This window comes from Typha latifolia, chromosome 4 (assembly GCF_019914945.1).
Source record: "Typha latifolia isolate L0001 chromosome 4, TyphaL0001v2, whole genome shotgun sequence".
NCBI classification, from domain to species: Eukaryota; Viridiplantae; Streptophyta; class Magnoliopsida; order Poales; family Typhaceae; genus Typha; species Typha latifolia.
The window spans coordinates 13,133,405-13,155,295 of NC_133089.1; the positions used below are offsets into that span (position 1 = coordinate 13,133,405).

At 35.0% G+C, this 21,891-nt stretch overlaps 3 protein-coding genes across 6 annotated transcripts; 1 reads left to right on the forward strand and 2 right to left on the reverse strand.

Annotated features, from left to right (window-relative positions):
• Window positions 1-495: 495 nt before the first annotated feature.
• On the reverse strand, window positions 496-4,340 carry LOC140787432 (uncharacterized). 2 transcript variants are annotated; one of them, XM_073136345.1, is made up of 8 exons: window positions 4,199-4,340; window positions 3,951-3,993; window positions 3,492-3,780; window positions 3,148-3,215; window positions 2,810-3,014; window positions 2,580-2,676; window positions 916-998; window positions 496-756 (listed from the first exon to the last, which is right to left on the reverse strand). In XM_073136345.1, the coding sequence occupies exons 1-8, from the start codon at window positions 4,315-4,317 to the stop codon at window positions 749-751; spliced, it is 912 nt and encodes a 303-aa protein (XP_072992446.1). In that variant the 5' UTR covers window positions 4,318-4,340; the 3' UTR covers window positions 496-748. The 2 variants fall into 2 exon arrangements, with proteins under 2 accessions (XP_072992446.1, XP_072992447.1); XM_073136346.1 differs by having other exon boundaries at window positions 3,951-4,086; window positions 4,199-4,269.
• Window positions 4,341-6,435: 2,095 nt separating this feature from the next.
• Window positions 6,436-9,777, reverse strand: LOC140786969 (indole-3-pyruvate monooxygenase YUCCA2-like). 2 transcript variants are annotated; one of them, XM_073135694.1, is made up of 5 exons: window positions 9,735-9,777; window positions 8,837-9,615; window positions 8,032-8,280; window positions 7,796-7,918; window positions 6,436-6,936 (listed from the first exon to the last, which is right to left on the reverse strand). In XM_073135694.1, exons 2-5 carry the CDS (start codon window positions 9,536-9,538, stop codon window positions 6,739-6,741), a joined length of 1,272 nt encoding a protein of 423 aa, XP_072991795.1. In that variant the 5' UTR covers window positions 9,539-9,615; window positions 9,735-9,777; the 3' UTR covers window positions 6,436-6,738. The 2 variants fall into 2 exon arrangements, with proteins under 2 accessions (XP_072991795.1, XP_072991796.1); XM_073135695.1 differs by having other exon boundaries at window positions 8,837-9,531; window positions 9,735-9,770.
• Window positions 9,778-12,884: 3,107 nt separating this feature from the next.
• LOC140787355 (pseudouridine kinase) lies at window positions 12,885-21,104 on the forward strand. Of its 2 annotated transcripts, none has more exons than XM_073136231.1 (10): window positions 12,885-13,036; window positions 13,131-13,241; window positions 14,544-14,646; window positions 14,727-14,774; window positions 16,957-17,054; window positions 17,197-17,311; window positions 18,141-18,223; window positions 18,484-19,051; window positions 19,290-19,418; window positions 19,535-21,104. In XM_073136231.1, the coding sequence occupies exons 1-9, from the start codon at window positions 12,953-12,955 to the stop codon at window positions 19,337-19,339; spliced, it is 1,260 nt and encodes a 419-aa protein (XP_072992332.1). In that variant the 5' UTR covers window positions 12,885-12,952; the 3' UTR covers window positions 19,340-19,418; window positions 19,535-21,104. The 2 variants fall into 2 exon arrangements, with proteins under 2 accessions (XP_072992332.1, XP_072992333.1); XM_073136232.1 differs by having other exon boundaries at window positions 18,649-19,051.
• Window positions 21,105-21,891: the final 787 nt, after the last annotated feature.

Genomic DNA, 21,891 nt, shown 5'->3' on the forward strand with positions numbered 1-21,891 from the left:
GCATCAATCTTAATTTCACACCTGCAAGCTTAGCATTTTTGTCGACAATTATTGGAATATATACCAATGAATTTGGAATCAATACATTTTGCTTTGAGTTAAGAACTTAATATAGTTGGTTTTAACTGCTCCAAAATGTGTAGCTCAAGATCACTAATTTTAATCCCCACAATAATACTATATACTACAACATATTAAGCTTCTTTTTATTGTTCATTCCTGGAGCAACTAGTGAAAGATCTTCAAAGCAAATGATTTCAGTTGTTTCAGAAACTTCTAAGTCTGCTGATTAAAATTTATAAGGGTAAGTCAAACAGGGATGAAACTATATAGCATGCAAACAACCACAAATTATAGTTGTTTTACAATTGGCTTTTTGCCTGAGAAATGGTATGAGAAGATTTAATATGCAACTTCAATGATATTCCCATGGTGCTAATTATAACTAATTGTTCTCTTTGAGGCATAATTACCAAATTAAGGCTCATTCCTGCATGGATATGCAAATGATAGCACTATAATTTTCAATTAAGCTGTCAACTACTAATCCGAATCGTAATACATGTAAATAACTGACTCAATTAGCTTACTAGGATATATATTACAAGAAAAATCAGAACCATAAGAATCCATCATCAATCCAGGAAAACAATCTGAACCAGTAAAGATACGCTGACCATGTGTAGTTGACTCACTTTTGCACTGCAAAACTGACAGTTTCTGCAGTCGTTTTAAACCACCATCGCTTTCATGAACCTGATAGAGAAAGGGTTAAAGATTTTTACAGGAAAATTTTGAGAAAAGTTAGCCAAAGTATTAAAAGAAGTTCATGGTCAATATAAGGCTATATTAGCCTAGGATAGATTGGATGTATGCATTAATGAAATAAACAAGGACTGCGGGGGTAAAGAATACCGTAATTTTGGTGCTTCTTAGAGAAATCATAAATGGCCTTCACAACAGCACCATACTTCACAGATTTCAGGGAGCCCATATGCCTGGCAAAAGAGGACATTCATGAACCAATAGTTTCCAAATATTAATGCCTTTAAGGATGATAAATAGAGCAAGGCCCCAAAAACAGAATCCTATGATCTTTCTTATTTGAAATATGCATGTGCATGTGCCTTGTGTATATCATCATAAAAGCAAAATGAGCGGAAATTAGACCTCGAAGTTAAAAGCTTAAACTCATCGTTCCAATGATCAGAGGATTCAACTAATCAAAAGATCGGATATTGAGCAATCCAGATAGGTGTAAGCTGGCTAGAACTATCAACAGGGTTGTCCTAACCTCACTGCTACACCATATTTTAACACAAATGACTGATCACTCTGCTATGTACATATGCATCTTTGTCATAGTTTCCATTGTGTTATATTGCATTTTTAGGGTTACTACCTAAACACCAACATGCATCATCCAGCAATTGTCACCGGACACCATGATGCCTTACTATAAAAAAAATAAAGTAGAAGTACAAGATTCAAGTTGTGAATCCACGGGTATTAAGAGTTTTAAATATAGTTCCACCTTCCATATATCCACAATTCCACATCATGGAAGCAGAATAATCAAATAAAAGTTCATCAAATGGAGAAGTGATACTTAACTATGAAGCATAGTCTCTTTTAGTTATAAAAGGCATTCTTTTAAAGCATATCAGACATTGCATGATGTAAGAACCTCATCAGACATTATTAAAGGAACCTTATCAGACTTTAAATGTGACAGTAATGCAAAACCTTGTCAGACATTATATGTAATAGTAACACTCGCTATTTACGTACAGAACTTATCAGACATTGTATCAAAGTACTTTCTCTTGTTTAAATTTTCTGGGTAGTCGCCTCAATAGTTTACAACTGAAGTTAGTGCTTGATGTTATCTTCTCAAACCATGAATTGACATGTTAGCTGCCATTACTGACACATGCAGAGTGCAGAATGGTGACTTGCCCACACATGCCAATGGATACCAATAAACAAGAGGTTTTGTAATGGACTATGTCACTTGCTGATATTACTGACATGTGCATTCTAATGATCTAAGTATCTAACAATGAAGAGATCAAGCAACGACTCTATGGATTTCTGATTTTACTATTTAGTATTTACAACATAAATAAAGAGCAAACTTTTCAGTACACAAAAGTAGAAGGAATCATTGTTGCGAGTTATGAGAAAAAATATTTCCTGCAAGGCTGCCAACAGTTCAAAACTCCAAATTCTCAAGTTTCTACTCTAGGTGGAACTATTTTCTGTTCTTGCACCTTACAAAACCCTGATCTTCAAAAACTCAATCTACTCAATTTAATTTACAAAAGTACAACTACAACACCATGTTGGGAAAAAAAAAAATCACCCAGCATTCCCTCTGGTATTTTGCTTGCCACGTGTAATATAGGTTATTTTTCAATAATGATTAATGATTCTAAGATATGCATCAAGAATGAAGTAACACGTGTGTGATAGAATACTTGGGGATCAAAACTCCAAATTTCTAATCATCCCTATATTTCATGATATCTTTTGAGGTCCTAAAGGTTCCTTGTAATTTCCATAAAAGAGATACCTACACAATCTCTGTATACCGTAATCTCCATGCTGGAAATCCTAAATGACATCTGGCAGGTCCATACACAAGAAGTAGATCAGGCTCTGGTCCGCCACAACCTGAACAGAAATAATGTTTAAACACCTCATAAGCGAATAAATTTCTCTTCTGGCTAAGATCTAAGATGCATAAAGAAGAATCAGAATAGATAATCCACTACATATAACTTGCGTCAACAAAAAGAAAACGCACCTACAGCTTTTAGAGCATTAGCCATGTCGGCTTCTGTAAAAACTGGCTTTACTTTATTACAGCCTTCCAAACCATCTCTAATACAAGTTGAGCAAAGGAAGCTAGCTGCTTTAGCAATTCCTTCTTTACCATCAGATAAATCAAGCAACTCTAACGTCATTCCTTTGAAATGGCAAAGTGAAGTCCCATTGTTTGGATTATAATCCTAAATTTTGCAACAAATGATATGCCAATTGATCAATATAACTACACATGTGGGTTGCATAGAGATTATCAGTCTTATTAATAGATTCATCATACAGTGAACGAAAATCCAGAAATCCCATTTTGTAACTTACAATGGATTTTCTTGTACCTGAATCTGCCAAGTTCTTCAGATAATTTTCAACTGAATCTTTCAGCACACCTACAACATTAATACAACAGTGATGGCAGCTCCGACATCTAAAAAGTCCTATTATGGCAAGACCTTCACTATAAAAGCCAAAATATATAACAACATTCATATCCATACATTATATTAAGTGCTCGAGTTTTTTGGAGTCTACAGTTTAGCTTGAGACTAATTGGGCATGTTTCATTCAAGACTTCAAGTTTTGCTGAATTGAAGAAATATCAAAAGACAAACATAGACAGTACCGTTCTGGCTATGCACATTAGAAAGGAAATATTGGTTTGTTACCTTCCATGTCGTAAAGGGCAACATATTTCACTCCAATAGCTGATAACCAGCACAGAAGCTGCTTGATCTTTTTAGCATTCTTAGCTTCTTCACTATCTACTACAACAGCCAAATGTCTGAGCCTATTAAACTGGAGATTTTGATACTTTTGCAGCAACCCAGATGAAATGAAGTAGTATTCTAGCTGTTGAATCACAAATGACCAAATATGGACAAAATTGACTACCAGATGGAGTAGAAACCATAACACTCCGAGGATAGACTTCAAAATTAAAGATGATTGGAACCACTGCACATTCCAGAGGAAACAAAAGGAACCAACTTCATAATCCTCTCAACAAAAAAAAATTAACTTTTTTGGATGAAAAGAGTGACAAAGAAAATTATTGGCATATGAACAAGAATACAATAAGAAAAGAATTATATAAGTTCCATTAAAAGAAAAGAGATATGACTTACATGCAGGAGTTGGATGAAAATTTCATCGACCCAATTCATATTTCTGCGAAAAAAGAAAAAGACAACAAATTTATTTCCCCAATCTAAAATTGGAGAAGTATAAATGGGTCTTGCACTTTAGAACATCGCACAAGGTCTGCATCAATTAGGTGGCCATGAGTCCGCAAAAATCACTTTTTTCCTCAAAGAATCTCTCAAAAATAAAGATTGAAAACTAAAGAACAAGAAGATGGGTTGGAGTAGATTACCGTTGTTCGTTGAGAGGTGTGTTCCGGGATATGGAACCACGCCGGCATGAGAGGAGGAATGCTCTCCTCAAACTCCTGGATGGCTGTGGGTTGTGCAGAACTAAGCGGGTCGGGTTCATACTGGGCTGAGCCCGATAATATTGCAGCTAGCTACTATTGGGCCGAAGCGGTCACAAAGCCCAATTAAATATAGATTTTTTTTTAAAAATATTTAAGTAATTTTGTGGTTACTACCCCTATCTTCGAGCTATTTATAATTCGACCCCACTTTTCATATCACCCACACAAAATCACCTTCTAACGTAACATCATACTAACTAAAATGATTAAAATGCCATTAATTTGGATATTTCCAACGGCTGGGTGGCATTCAGTTGAAAACTGATAAGATTGCTAATATATATATTTATATAAATTAAGATAAACATATGAATAATACTACTACTACTCTCACAAATCTTAACTATTAATAGAGACTGCCATGAGATAAGAGAAGATACTATCTATCATATCATCTCGTATAAGTGTTTAGGGGGGGAATGGCATTACTCTAAACATATCTTGCATGCTTATTTTCAAGTGCATGCAGCACGAATATTCAGATGCCACGTCAACCTTACGTACGTATCATGCATGCACCCACTCTTCCATTCTAGCAAATATTTTTACTTCTCCAGATATATGGCTAGAAATTAAAGTGTCCACCTTAATTTCTTGGCACAAAACAAAAGACACGTACAAGTGTATACCCATAACTTGCCCAGGGCTTATCTAAGAACCTTCGGTTCCATACTCATGGCCTGGGCTTTATCTCTATCAACATCAACAGTAAAACAAGAGAGCTTTGTTTTGATTTTGATCAGGAATCAGAATATATATATATATATATATGTATATATATATAGACTTGTAACTCAGATTGATAATGACTATAGTTCTACGAGTTACGAGACATGGAATATCCTTTGAGGTGAGTATTATCTTTGCACTTTTAGGATATATTTATACCATGCATGCATTTAGGGCAACTTGTGCTTCTTTAGCATGCAATGCCATGAAGTGGATTGATCCATTTTTCTTGTGTTGTCCCTGACACAACTAGCTAGCTAGTTGCATGATGTATATATATGCATGGTGATATATTGAGAGGTTAATGGTGGACCAAAAGCATTAGTTAGAGTCCATGTCCATGAGTGTGACTTCCACTGACGGCCGCCCATCCTAGCTAGACATAGAGCAGGATCTTCTGTTCTTCTATCTTCTATAGTACTTGGCTTTTGATCAGTGGATATCGATCTTTTTCGCAGCTAGATTCCTTGTTTGACTTTATTCTAGAGCATGCTGGATTCCATGGATTTAATTTGGTTGTTGTCATTATTGGATTCTTTTCAAGTACATGTAGTTGATATGTGATCTCAACAGTGGTAGTGATTGGTATGCAATGTGGCATTTGAATTAATTAACCAAGTGTGCATCTGGGTCCAATTCTTAGAAGATGACTTTAGAACTATGATATAGATGTTACGATATTTAATCAAAATTTATAGGAGCTAATGGCGTCTGAGTTATAGGTAAGGAAAGGTCCTTGAAAATTCTTTGATGGTCATAACCTATGAGTAAAGGAAATTAGTTGTGATTATATATCATCTTGCTTGAAGCAAGGATACCAACATTTCTTGCTTCATTAAGTTATTATATTCTAAAATATTTAAATAAATTTTGCAAGGTTCGTATGCTCTAATATATATTTTTTTGTATATTTTTTTGGTCCTGATAGTCTAAAGGTTTTAAATGAGTCTAGATTTAGTATAATCGAGCTTTTATTATTATTATCTGAATAATTATTTTACCACTCAATAAATTCATTTATAACTCAAGTGATCTATATGAAGTCAAATAACTTATAAATCTCATCTAAATCTAGTTTATTTAATTTATTTTAATAGATGGATCGTATTCATATTAACTAAGTTTGATATAAGTGAATCTAACCCAATTGCCCACCTCTATGTTAAAACAGACATCAACTTCAAAACTAATGCCCACGTTTGAGTATTAATTGTTACATAACTCATTATTTCAGATGCATTGGCAGGCAAAATTTAAGATTAAATAGAGGTTTAATTAATTGATTAATAGCTCTCAGCATTCCAAAAATATAAAATAAATGAATAAATAAAACTGCCTTGCAAATTCCATATTGAAATCATCACCATACAATCCACAAAGCACACAAATGATCATTAATAACTGCTCGTTAATTACTGTATAATACAAAGCATTACACTATCTAAAGAAAGAAACTAAAAGCTTATTACTATTAGGGTTAACTATGCTCAATATCCGAACTATCACCAATTTTTATATACACTTCTAAATTATTTTTTTTTACCACATAGACCCCTAAATTAAAGGATTTATGTAGACATAAAAAAAAAGGTTTAGAATGTGCATGTAAAAATCGACGGTGATAATTTAAGAAGAGTGAGTGTAATTATCCCTTAATATTATATCAAGCTAATTCTAGATGTATAATATATCTAGAGCTCAGAAGTTAGATTCTTGGTCTTTGAACTCCATTGGCAGGAAATATCCTCTGCAATCTTGTGGGCATCCATTGAAGCCCCCATGAGTCCTCTTCTAGTGAAGCCAGTGGCATACAACCCATTCTTCCCTTTCCAGCCATTGGGGAATGGATTCTTGGGGAATCCATCACTCTCATTGAACAAATCTCCATCCTTCCAAGAGAAAAAAGAAAAATAAGAAGAATATTTAATTAGAGACAAAGTAGATTGAGTAGTGCATGGCAACTTCACATTCATATCCACTTTCGAATAGGAATATATATATATATATATATATATTTCTACTCGTCTTAGTTTTTCTTTACAATTTTACTAAATAAGATAAAAGATTAATACAAATATGTTAATAAAATATATCATAACGCATTGCATTTGGAATTAAAAAGTTAGTAAGAACTATGCAAAATAAGATACAAATACGGATCCAAGTTGGATTGCGAATTTAGTACCTATAGATTGAAGCAATATAAATATTATTTCATATACCCTAATTTACGTACCTAGGATACGATTAGGTTAGGTCCCAATCATGCGGTGGACCTACGTTATGGGCCAGCACGTACCTAAAACTGAGACCAATCAAAGTGACCTGATCCGTCCGGTTCATCCCTAACCACACAATCACTGCCATTTTGGGTAGTCACTAGTCAGAATTAGGTGTCTCCTTTCCCATTCGCATGCATGGGCCCCATCATCCCTATGCATGCACTGTGATTACTAACACTTATTTCATCTACTTAGTTCATTTTACAGTCTTATATGAACGTTGGTAACTTATTTATATACAATTTTCTTCATCATACTTGAAAATGAAAAGATATGCATGCATTTATTAGTATATGTATCTTTGTCACAACCCATGCTTAGGCTTTAATAATTTAAAATAGACATGAGCTGTTTATTTTATTTTATTTTATTTTATTTTATTTTATTTTATTTTTATTCTACGAGCCGTCTAAAAGAAACGGAGCAAGGATGCATATCATATAATTAAGCTATATATGCAACATACCTTGAGCCATGAAGGTACGTTGCTTCTATATCCAGTTGCAAAGATGACAGAGTCGAAATCCTCCTGTTTACCATCCACAAACTCTACTCCTTCCTCAGTGAACTTATTCACACCAGGGACTACCTACAAATCCATATACATCACAAAAGCTAGCTTAGTGTTAGCTCATCATGAGTATAAATAAACATAGCATATAAGAGATCAAGATGGGAAAGGAAAGAAGCATTGATGAGGACCTTGATTTGGCCACTTTTGATCTTGGCAAGAGTTCCAATGTCCAGGACTGGGGTCTTCCCAGTCGTCATCTTAAGCTGCAGAGGTCCAATCTTGGGTCTTCTTAGCCCATACTTCGCAGTGTCTCCTAGCAGTAGCCTTGCACATAAGAGGAGGAAGCCATCAACTAGACTCAAAGGAAGCCATTTGAGCAAACACGTTGAGAGGCCAAATGTTGACCAGCCAAATATCTCCCTTGGCAAGATGTGCAACTGCATGCCACAATATATCAATGAGAAAGCCAAGTTTTTGGTTCAAGTTTACAAGAAGAATAAATTTAAATTAAGGAGAATATTTTAGATTGTTTGATAGATGCCACTTACAAAAGGCTTAAGTTGATAAAGAACAATAGATTTAAAGTTATTTATCTTACTTCTCCTCGTGCCTTGACTCGAGGTTTTATATTTTAATTTCTAAGTCTTCGGAAGGTTCTTTCGAAGATACAACATCACCACATCACTAAGTAGCTAGGAAATAGCAACTTAGGAGGTCAAGAGAAGGTTACTTTGATAGCTAAGCAGTACTCGGTTCTCCTTTTTGAAAGTGACTAGTTGTAACCAGTGAAAAAGTAAGTAAGTTTCTTGATGGATTGAAATCCAATCCACTTGTATGAAATTAATTAGTGCACAAACTTGTAGGAGAAAATAAGACAATTGGAAAGCGAATTCTATTTTTCAAGTATATATGTTAGAATAAAGAGAAACGGAATCATAATAAAGAAAGATGTATGTATAAGCACATGAGCATCAGCATCAGCATCGATCTTACCTTATCTCTTACTACCAGAGAAGCTTGTGCATCATTGTTACAAAGATCCAAGCTGACCTCCATGCCTGAATTCCCACAGCCCACTACCAAAACCTTCTCCTCTTTGAAGTCATCTCCCCTCTTGTAACAACTAGTATGCAAGACTCTACCATGGAACTCCGACATCCCTGCAAACTCCGGCAGTATGGCCTCCGCATTCTCCCCGGTTGCAACTATAAGCCATTGGCTTATGAACTCCAATTCATTGGCCCTTACGCGCCAAAAACCGATGCTAGGATCGTAGGCCGCAGACTCGACATTCATGCCAAACAAAGGCTCAATTGCGAAGTAGTTTGCATAGGCCTCTAAGTAGCTGATGAACTGCTGCTTGGTCGGATACGTCGGGAAGTCTTGTGGGAAAGGCATGAGAGGAAGCTCGCAGAATTGCCTCGGGAGGTGAAGCTTTAGGCGCTCGTAAGTCCTGAGCTTCCATGATGAGGCTAAGCAGTAGTCCTTCTCAAGTATCAGAGAAGGAACTCCTCGCTCTTTCAGGCAGGCAGCGGTCGCGAGGCCGGAAGGCCCCGCTCCGACGATTAGAGGCCCTGGAATCCATACCTGCTTTTGTTTAGGATTCATGGGCAATCCATCGAGCATAAGTTCCAGGATGGTAGGCGAGTCTTGCTCCTCAAACTGCAGCTGAGCTTTTCTCTGTGCAACTGTCATAAGACGCTCATGAGTTGGAAGACGACCAACAAGTTTTAATGAGGTAGACGTCGGATGTTAATTCTTTTTGTATGAATCTGAGATATAAGCAAAGCATACAGAACATATGGAGGTTAAAATTTTTCGATATTGAGCAGAGTTGAATTTGGACGGAATTGCATCTTAAAAGCTAGAGAGATATGAGAGTATTTATCACCTTACTGTAGCTTCTCTTGCTAAAGCAATACAGATGATATGTGGTTGTTTAGTTAGCATGACAGTAGATCCCTGGCCATATAAATACTAGAAATTTAAGCTTGAGGACTGTTCAAATGCCTTCTTTTAATGTGGTGAAGGGGACATGATGGAAAGAGAATTTGACTTCTTTATTTATTTATTTATTTATTTATTTTTGTTGCGATTAAAGCTGGATAAAAACAAGGATGAGGAATATTAAAACCAAGAGATTGAGATCGGATTGGGAGGGGCAGGCTTCTTCTGCAACACTGAGAGATAAGAGTAGCTGGATCACATTCAGATAAAGTTCAATGCTATTTGCTCATGAGTATATACTGGATACTAATGCATGGACAGCAATGTAACAGAAGCATACAAAAAGAATCAACTTGGTATGTCAAAGAGGGCTCCACTCTGGAAAAACTTTCAGCATGGCAATGCAATTGCTGTCAGCTTTTCATGTGGATTTCTTTTTCCTTCTAAGCCTTTGCATTAGATACTCCTGCTTGATTAATGGAATATTTAGGGGCTCAATTCTCCTTGGATATTTCCCGTACTGGAATATGAGGTAAACCTATGAAGCGTAGAATCTCCAACATCTAATCAGTTGGGCTCCTTTTTGGGTTAGCTAGTTGAATTTTTTTTCTTTCCCAGTATATATCTCAATATGCCATGGTCCAAGCTTGATGACAAGGAGAACGGTGGGGCCTCACTTCCTCCCCTACATGAATTCCTATCCGTTCTTCTATAACCATTACTGGAAGATGACATCTTTGTCACTTCCTAGAGAGAGAGAGAGAGGGGTAATATCTTCCAAATTCTGTTGGTCAGAAAATTGAGAAGTACTATTAGACATTATCTTCTAAATTTTTTTAGTTTTTTGAGCAAAATTAAGAGGTGGGCAAATTCTCTTTTCATAAATGATTACAGTAGTAGAAGATAGGACATGTGATGTAAACTATGAGCAGCCAAGCTTTGGGCCCATGCTAGGGCTCTATTTTGCAAATGTAACCACAAGGGCTACACTAAAACTTAGTGTGGTGTCCTCTAGGATTAGCAAGATGAGTCTTCATCATAGGCTAAATTATGTGCATGTCCATGACCTTAGAAATGATCTCTGTGTGGTGTTATGTCTCCCTCTATGCGAGTAACGCTATGTTTTACAAATATTCTACAAACAAAATGATGTGGCAACTTATTAATCATATATATTGACGTACACGATGATGCCAGATCCATAGTGTAATATTTTGCAAACTATTTGTGGATAAGGTTTTATTCGGGTAGAAGGAGAAGAATTTACCCTAATTTTCTTCACAAATGTGTGAACCATCTAGTAAGTTAAAAAGGAATATGATTCTTGGTGGTCCAATTCCTAAGTGCCTTAGAGAGCATAGGTGGAGTGCAATAGATTTTGGATGGATGCAATTGAACTCTTTTGAATCTGACATGCAAGACTTAAGTCCACATGGAATAAAATTAAATATTTCGATAATAGAATCTCAAGATATTATGATTGATTTAAGTAGATAATATGCGTGAAAAAGATGTGTCTAATTCAGCACTAATTAAAGTATAATCAGATAGTTAAAGAGACTTATGTTGTATAAATATTTATAGATTTGAATTTAGAAGTCATATCCGAGATATGTGTAACCATGATGATGTGAAGTTGTCTATTTTGATTTATGAAATGCAACAGAGCAATGTTAGATCCTATCTTGACAGCAGAGATTTGCATTTCATGTGCATCATGTTTTGTGCATATAGACAGGATTCATATGAGTGCCTAAGCTGCATGTCACAAAAGCAAAGAAAAGGATATTGTACTTAATATATCTGAAAACATTCTTCTGATCCTGCATACTCTTCCTAGCTTCTATCTATCGGCAATAGAAAATATTTTTAATACCCAATCCTAATCTAACGACAAGTGATAACCTATTTTCATACTCGGTACCAGTTCTAACACCACCTAATATAGAATCCAAGGGCATATTAGTCTTTTTATTGTGTGTTCAAATTTGTGATTATGTAAAAAGAAAGGAGTATATTTTCTACTCGCGGGACTTATAAGTTACATGATTTCTCTACAAAATCTCTCTCTTTAAATTTATCTTATGCTTTTAATGTGACGAACTCTAATTATGATCAATCTAGTTATTTGTAGTCATAGTTATGTTGTTTGACGATATAATTCAAATAATCATAAAATTTGAGCCAATAATAGTATTAAACTAAATTAGAACTTATATATTATAGAATAGAATACGCATGAAACGAATCGGATAGAGTTGGCATGCACGTGTGAGTTGATCTAACAAAGTTTTCTTTACTTTAAATCATAAGTATTGCTTGGAGCCCAAAGAATAAGTTATATATCTTGCATAAGTAATAGTGTATTTTAGATATTTGAGTATCATAACGATCGCCTTTTAGTAGTTCTTCACCAGATTACTTATATATTTACTCAATTTACTTACAAATTATATAATATTCTAAAAGTGTAAATTATGTCGTCCATTATCATCCACATGTGTGTATGTGTGTGTGTATATATATATATATATATATTCTTTCTAGGATGACGATGTTTAGATATATATTCTTATAAAATTATTATTATTTTTATCAAATTTATTCTATAATTTTTTAATATAATATAATAAAGATATTAACATACTCTTTAGTTATCTCAGTGATCTTTACATCCTGTATTAGATTTGCAACTTCCAAAATTTTCATAAAGACATATAATAACATTATCCAAATGCACTTATCACACTTATTAATACAAAAATTGTTTGACATTATCAAAATCTTCGTATCGCTGTTTATGTGCATGTTTAAGACTTAATAAGTTTGCACATCTTTCCTTCTTCTTGGACCTATAAACCTTTCTTATTTATTCCACATAAATTTCTCCATTTTAACTCACCATTCAAATGAAGAATGCCATTTTCAAATTTTTTTTCATATATTTTTTAAATTATATAAATAAGTTTATTTTTATTCCACCAGGTGATCCGAGCTGAAGTTGAACTCGATGTGTGAATATTTACTCAAAGATTAAAACTTTAATAACTAATATAAAATCTATTATATAAATATATTTATCTCATCTTCCTTCACGAGCTAATCGTCACCTGCGACAGAAAACGGACGGACGAACAAGAGACTCAAAAGCTACAGACCGCGATGGAGAATTCCGCCCAGAGGCGATTGGAATCCATCGCTCGTCATCTCCTTCTCCCTCAAATCCCCACCCGAAACCTTCGTCGAGTACGTAAATTGCACATCATTCCCCCCAATTTGCTTCAAATATTTGATCCCCATTCTATCTTACCCCGTGTCCTCTCGCTTGCTCTGTTCCCAGAATCCCCTCAGCGCCGCGGAGCCGTCTCCTGTCATCATTGGTGGGATGGTCTTGGACATCCACGCCAGCCCTTATGCGCACCCGAGTCCCGGAACGACTACTCCTGGGAAAGTACTACCTCATGCTTTTGATTGAGTTGAAGGCTTCGCTTTTGATTGCATTTGGGTATCTGGGCTTGTGACTTTGTGAGGCTTAGTTGAGGATTAAATTTGGGATTGTGGTAAATAGTAGAAATTTGTGATAGGATGTGAAGTAGAAAGATAGATGGAGTTGAAAAGGTGATTCCTTTTTTTTTTGCTTTAGGTCTGAATAAGGTTTTGAGAACCTGAAGCGGTAGACAGATGGGTGGTCAAGCGGCCACTTGAGTTCTAGGTTAAAAATAAACAAATAAAAATATAATTGTTGAAGAATAGTCAAAATTGATCAAATAACTTATTACATTCTATTAATAACCATTAGAGGCCTTCAGAATCCAGATAAACTTTAGTAAGGGAGTCGAGGAATACTCCATCTAAGGCAGTGCCTCGATGGCAGTATGATCGTTTTCTTTTTAAACAATGGATCTAAATAATAGGCCTATATTCTAGGATTTTATGTAGGTCAGGAGTGAAATTTAGTATTGATGATGAGCAGTTTTAAGTGTAAAGATATTTAAAATGTTTGTATGAAGAAAAATTCTGAAATCACAAGATATAGTTAACTGGGAAAATCATCCGAATGCAATGGTGCGCTAGGTGCATTTCAACAAAAATCACATCGTTTAAGTTGGACTCTTCACTGCCAGGTTATGTTGACACGGCGTGTATTTTAAATCTTGAGTTTCAGTGCACTTTGCTAGTTATAGGAAGGAAGGTCCTGCAGTTACATAAAATTATATTGAAAATTTTCTGTTAAGATCTTCCATCGATCTCTCCATAGAGTACAATGTAGTTGCCATGATCTTGTGTTAAATCAACATTACTGTTTATAAGAAGGGAATTCCCTCATGTCTAACCTTCCTGTATATAAAATTGAACCTACAATCATTTATTTTTACCCTAAGATAGTCAAAGTATCAGGATTTAAGAATACTAGCCATAAAGTTGTTTGTCTGTCTACTGGTTTAATGCAGGCATTTATTTATATGAGAGAGGAGAAGGAAATGACTAATTAAATCTGTGCTAAACAGGAAGTTGCTTGAAAGATTTTTCCTGCACTAGATTGTTATACTTTCATACTTTCTTGTTGCTTGGTATTCCCTTATATTTCATCAATCTTTGCTCTTCGAATGCTATTTTTCATTATAGACTGATTCCTATATTTTTAATATTTGTAATGCTCACAATTTGCTTGCTTTGACAAAAAATGATGTCTAACATTCTCAAGAACAGGATCAAAAACTCTATTTTAAGATTTAATATGTTAAATCTTCAGGTTCAATATGTAAGTGGAGGAGTAGCAAGGAATGTCGCCGAGTGCATGTCAAAGCTTGGAAGTAAACCTTTTATGATTAGCGTTGTTGGACAAGACATGGCAGGTGAGTAATTTTACTGTTATGAATGCATTATCTACTAACTTCATAGTGAAAAGTGAATTTTCTTTTCTTTGCAAATGAAGGAGATTTACTCTTGAGGTATTGGAAATCTGCTGGACTTTCTACAGAAGGTAATTATAAGGTCACCTAGTCTTCACTCTTTCTAGTCCTATTTTTTTCTCTAACTATTACAAAATGTATCATAGGTTTGCCAAAAGTAAAAAATGCAGAACATCATTTTCATTGTTACTTTCCTTTTAGTGATAAATTTCAACTGTGGAAGTCTTTGGGCCACTTAGTCAGGTGATTGTATCAAGCCTTCTCTCTCATCATCAGAATATTCTGATCATGTACTATTTCTTGCATCTCTGACTGCCCATGCTTTCAGCTTTCCATTTTTCAGAATGGTTGTTGGTTACGTTTCCATAAGCATTGTGACACTTTTGGTGGATAAAAAATTACCTAATTTTAGAGCTGCTGCCTATTTTCCTGAGCTTTTGAAGCTTTGATGAAATTGGTAGGGATTTCTGCATGCAAAGTAGTGTTACAAGGTTTCGTTGCAAACCCTGCGCTTGAACCTTTTGTTCACCGATTACTAGACATATGGAGATTGTTGAAGTATAACTATCCCATTTTATAAAGTTCTCTAGTTCATAACCAAAAGCTGATTGTGTTCATTTGGCTAGTGAAGAGAACTAGCACAATCCTTGTATCGACAGCCTACATTTAGTGGTCTATAGCTGTCCTCAATTTGCAGGAAAAAAAACTATAAATGATGATTCTAGGTACTTCAAGCTATGAAGCAAGAATACGGGATACAAGAATATGGAGATATGAATTCGGGGGATAGGGCAAATTCTTAAAAGTAGGGTACGAATACAACATAGATATGCCAAATGAATAAATAAATAAATAATATATTTTTAATTTATTGTCAACTAACATAACATATGGTAAAAAATGATTACATCCCAAAAATGATAAATAAAAGGAAATACAACTACATATTTTGTATCTAGATGCCTAAAACTTTAGAATAATATTACAACAAAAACTGATATTAAACTTAAAATGTTAATAAAATATTGAAACCTAATTCAACTATTCATCTATAACTAATTTGGATTCTTAAATGGCTTTGAAGTTATTTGCTTAATTCATTATCAAATAAACAAAGCTTTAAAGTATCATGATGGATTGGATAATCATGTATACATATAAAGTATATGTGTTATATATCATTTGTTAGCACACACAAAAAAAAGATTGGATAATCAAGAAATGTATCGGAGCCATATCTTGCCATATCGAAAAATTAAAATTAAATTTTCAATTCATATATTTTTCTAAGTGTATCTGATATGTATCAGACCATATCGAGGTCCGATACATATCACATACCGGTAGGGAGGGGTAAATGAAGTATCCGTGCTTCATAGTGTGCAAGACAAAAAATAGAGCTTCTCTTTATTCGGAATTACTAAACAATAATGGCTAGGCATTGTCTTTTCCACATTTCAACTTGCAGTCATTTCCAGACAAAACAAATATTAATTTGTTACAAGAATTTCAAAGATGTATGTACTACAGTGATGGACAGTTATACTATGCTTTATCTACCATTCTGGTAACCTACTGGAACAATAAGAGATGACTATAAGATATCAGGATGGACACATGCTGCAAACTAAAACTGGCTTTAGTCTTTACAGATGATCTCCTTACAACATTGTGAAAAACTGTTCAAGTATAGCAAAACTAACTCAACAAGGTTTATGAAGCACATTGTTTTGTTTTGAGTCTTTTGGCATTCTTTCAATGAGTTAAATTTCATTCAACCTTCTGTCTTTATTTATTTCTGAGAAGATAAAATTATTACCTACAACAGATTTTGTCATTCACACCCATCTATAGACTCTATAGTCTATATTTATCCTAGATCTACAAAATTTTTAAGGATTGCTCGTTTGTTAGTTAGTGTACTTGCTTATACTATGATATCAGATATAAAGGAGAAGACACTTCCATATGCTAATTGATTTACCCTCTGTCTTTCATATACCTCCGAGTTGCAGTTTGGCTGACCCTTTTCACACCCTTTCACACACATTTTGAGTTGCACTTTAGCTGATCTTTTTCACAACCTTTCATCGTCTATGTTGCAAATGAGTCATTTTCCTGTTCTTTACCATTTTATCTTCTTTTTCCATTGCATATGAGTTGCTTATGTTATTCTTTTCTTGGTCCATACTGTTCCTATCAATTTGACTTCTGAACTATTAGTGCATTTCTTTTTGGGTCATTTATATGTAGGAATCTTGCAGTTGCCTGGTGCCACAACACCTGTTGTATCAAATGTATTTGATTGCAGTGGAGAGTTGGCTGCAGCTGTTGCAAGTGTTGAGGCAGTTGTAAGATGCTTTTATTTTTCATTTGCAAGACCACAGAACATATCAATGAGGGCAGAATTGTAATAAATTAGGATTTTGGAGTATGTACTCCATATTTTCAACTTTTAGTTTTTAATCTGAAAAAATAATTGCCTTTGTCCAGGAAACATATCTGAATCCTGAATGGATATGTCGATTTCAGCATAATATATGTACGGCACCAGTCTTGATGGTCGATGCAAATTTATCTCCTCAATCACTTCAAATTTCTTGTCAAGGTATGTTCTTTTGTTGAGCTAAGTGTCATCCGATTGTTGGTCTTCTTTCCTGTTTAGTTGAAATCATCTAAAATTCTAAGCAGCTGATGTCCTAAGATTTTTGTTTTGTTGTCATTCTTCAAGCATCTCTTTCTGTAGCCAATTTCTAGGTACCAATCGGTGTGGCATGGTCATGTATATGTAAGTCCACTGAACTCCTAATCCAAGGAGAAGCGATATGGTAATTTTGGTGTTACTGTTGATGCAAGGATTAGTCCCTTTTTATTCCTTTTAATGAGTCATTGATATTAGTCCCTTCAGTCATGATAAAAAACTCATTTAAGAGTCGCATGACTTAATCACAATAAAATAACCAATTATTATGTTAGAAAGGTTATTCTGTTGGCTGGTTATATATTTATATTCAGTCAGAATTTCTTGGATTTTGATATCCCTTGTTTCTGACATCTGCAATTGCAATTGATCTGATGGTTTGAATTGACGGAACATGAAATCAGTCCGAAAGCACCATGGAGAGCAACAAAAGTCCGCAGACTGCCTAAACACCAATGAGTAAAATCCCTTGTGTTTCCGGGCCCCATAGTAGCAACCAATAATGTGCTAAACTGTTCTCAGGAGTGGAAAACTGCAGCTTCATTATTATGATATTGAAGTCTCATCATCTGTTCCTTGATAGTTTTGTTCTTTCTTTAAGAGAAGGCAACCAATCTATTATGACTTTCACTAACAAGTCCACTTTCTCATTTGATCCTAGCATATCTAACAGCCCAAATAGTAAATTTCTTATACATTTATAGAATTCTAATAATTTTTTGGATACATTTTCCAGTAGCTGCACGGTCTGGAATCCCAGTGTGGTTTGAACCTGTCTCTGTGACGAAGTCTACAAGAATTGCCTCTGTCATAGATTATGTGAGTGCTGCATATCAATTATATGTGTTTACATACAATACTACATTTTTTGTTATTTACAGAGCAAAATGCACTATTGAAAGAGAATTTTACAAAACAATATAATCTCTTTGGAAAGAGTTGTTGGTTTGGGGGAATGTAAAGGGATATATCAACGTCTATTTGTCATGTTGTTGATGATCTGGCAATTGTGCTTTTTTGCTTCATAAATATAATTTCCTATGAGTTAATCAAGTTATGACTGATTCCTTCTTACTCAGATAACTTGTGCTTCCCCAAATGAAAATGAACTAGTTGCTATGGCAAATGCTTTGTTACCACAGAAAGAATTTGAATTTATTCGGAGTAAAGCCACAAAATGTGTCAGCCATTCTGTGGAATATTTATTCCAGATGCTTAAGCCGTCTATATACTTTTTGCTCCAGAAAGGCATCAAATTGCTTCTTGTCACGCTTGGCTCAGATGGAGTATTTTTGTGTTGTAGAGAAGGGTTAAGTTTCATGAAAGATCATTTGAAGAGGACGACGACTGGTTTCACCAGGCAATTACATGAACTTTTGAAAGAAGCATGTCCAATAGAGCAGTGTATCAGTTCCATTGAGACTGGACAAAAATCCTTTAGATCTTGTGCTTTCCATTTTCCTGCACTTCCTGCATCAGTTGTGAGCCTTACAGGGGCAGGTGACTGCTTAGTTGGTGGAATCCTTGCTTCAGTTGCTGCTGGTTTGGATGTGATGCAGAGTGTAGCAGTGGGTATAGCTGTTGCTAAAGCAGCAGTTGAGGCTGAAACAAATGTACCAACCAAATTTTGCTCAACAAATGTTGCAGGTATGAATGTAAAATCCTAGTAGACTTCTTTTGGGCTTTTGCAAGATGTGGAGCATGAAGCATGTATTCAAACTTGTCAATTGATACTAAAACAAGTCAGAGATTTGCTTCATAACCTTGTATTATTAATCTCAGTTCCCTTTGAAATGTTTTTCTCATCCTAGCTTTCTTCATGATCATTGGTAATTCTCATTTCCAAGGCTAACCATGTAAAAGAATATTCATATTCTGTTTGCAGATGATGCAAAGAGAATACTGTCAGCTGCCCAACCTCTTTGGCTTGAATAAAGAATGCGATCATGTGTGCACAATTATCATTGACCTTTCGCAGCACTTTGTTTTCATCAGCATGAAGATAATCTTAGAGGTGTCATAGATATCAGTTTGAACTCTTTATTCTTCATTACTTTCAGTTCGCTTTTCATGCTCTACATATTTGGCTCTTGTTGTTCTTCCTGTTGACAGAGTTTCTTATCATTTCAGGGAAGGGATCGTCCATCATTGCATTCCATACCCCTCACCAAATCAATGCCTTCAGCCAAGCCTTCTTAGAAATATGTTATGATGACTCCCCCTTTTTTCACAAAATGACAAAGGCAGACTAAGAAGGAGGTGGAAACTGACGCTGAAGCACAGCTCGAAGATCGTTAACCAACGGAGAAAGCGCATCTACTTTATCCTCAACTTGTTGAATAATTGCTTTCAAAAAACTAGATCTATGATCAATAGTTGCATCCCCATCTTCTAACTCCTCATCAACATCCAGTCTCATCAACAACACTCACACTAACATCCTTCTGACGCTCTCTTGATGCATGAGTTTTATTGTGACTCGAAGTAGAATAATTTAAAGGTCCCGAGAACTCCTATGTCCTATGTAGGCTCAGAAGGCCACTGTCACACTTTTTATTGCAGAGAACTGTGATATTAAAATCCCAAGGAAAAGCCCTCTACAGTAGTTATAGTCAATGCAACAGACTCAATATATTGAAAAATGACTAATGGAAAATCAACAGGAACACAATGAGGTATGTCATTTTCGATGTATTAAATTTTCTAAGTACATTGAACAAGCATATTAGGTTTATATGCGGTACTTGCCAGACAATGAATCATATTCTTTTCCCACACTGCCTGTGGACTAACAATAGTATATATGTAACCTCAACAATTCCTGAATGGCTTATAGGGAGAGAATGTATATATACCCGGGTGCTGTGATAGATGAAAGTGAGCAGCAATGATGTCAACATTTATTTTCAGCTGGACCCTACTATCATTAAGGGTACAAGCAAGGATGGCCGTGCCGGCGGCGTACCGGCATGTGGCACGAGGGTGCCGCACGGCACCCCTCCTAATGCATCGTCGCTCACCATCGACCTCGTCGCCGATCGCTTTGTGCCCTAGCCCTACCCCTAGAGAGAGAGAGAGAGAGAGAGAGAGGGGGTTAAAAACTTAAGTTGCAGGTTCGGATCCGAATGTGGGAGTTTCATTCTAATGCACATATCATCTCAACATAGGTTGTCCCACATAAACTTTCATACTATACTAGCTTTCCTAAATTGTTGAGGTTATTCCTACTATGATTCGTCGTGGGATATTGTCGAACAAGTACCGCATATTGACAAGGGTGTTCCTATTGATCTTCCATTAGTCACTTTCAGTGTATTAATTTGCTTTGTCTATGATTGTTGTAAAGGGCTTCCTCTTTGGGGCTTTTGTATCACAATTCTGTGTAATATAGAGTGTGCCAATAGATCCTTCTAAGCCTACTCAGTAGGATGTTGGTCCAAGTGTTAACAAGACTGCAAATATTGATAAGTTAGAGGAGAGGCTGTAATTACTGATCATGAATCTAATTCTTTGAAAGCAAATATTCAGCAAGTTGAGCATAAAGTAGATGTGTTTTCTCTAGGGGTACATGCTTTCTCTAGGGGTACATGCTTATCTTGTTTAGGTTCAATGTACTTGAGTGCTTTCTCTTGTACTTGACATCATATGATATGTATATGAGATGCTCTCTTTGCAGTATATATGCCTACAATTATGATGATGATGGTGTGTTTAATTGTTTCCTTATTACTCTTGAGATGCCACATAGCTCATCACATTTTTTGATATTTTTATATTTCTTTCCACATATATATGTGTTTCATGTGGTATCCAGTGTCTGTATCTTTTTCTTTTCAGAATTTAAGAAGAAAATATTGAGTTCTTTATCATGCTCGATAGCAGATAATGTATTTTAGATATTTGTAATAGGTTGTAGAATTTTGTCAGGAAATTGCCAAATGTTAGATTATTAGATTTCTTTTTGTATTGACAATTCATGTACAAATCCTTAGTAGGTGTATTTAGAATATTTTATATGAAAATGACTATAGAAGGCTTGCATTGATACTTAAAACAAGGGTTGACATGATAGTGCATTCCAATGGCTTGACAGAATCTGAGGGGATTTAGAAAAGCCTCAATTGCATTAGTGATTTTACTTAAAAAGTATAATATGAGAAAAAATTGCAATGTGGAAATGAGGGTCATTTGCGTTTGGAGCAAAAAGTCCTTTAGTTTTCTAATTTGTCCCTCTTTTATTATTAAATTATAATTTTGGATATTGTTACTAATTTAGTCATAATAAATTCTAAAAAGACTGTCGTGTCATAAAAAATATCACGCATCACTTATCTAATTTATACACATTGTCTATATGAAATGTGCGCTCTAATTTTTAACAATACATGTATTGAGAGTTAAAAAAAAGTCATGCATCACCTATATAATTTATACACATTACTAAAATGTACACTTTAATTTAAAAAAATATTATGTATTATCTATAT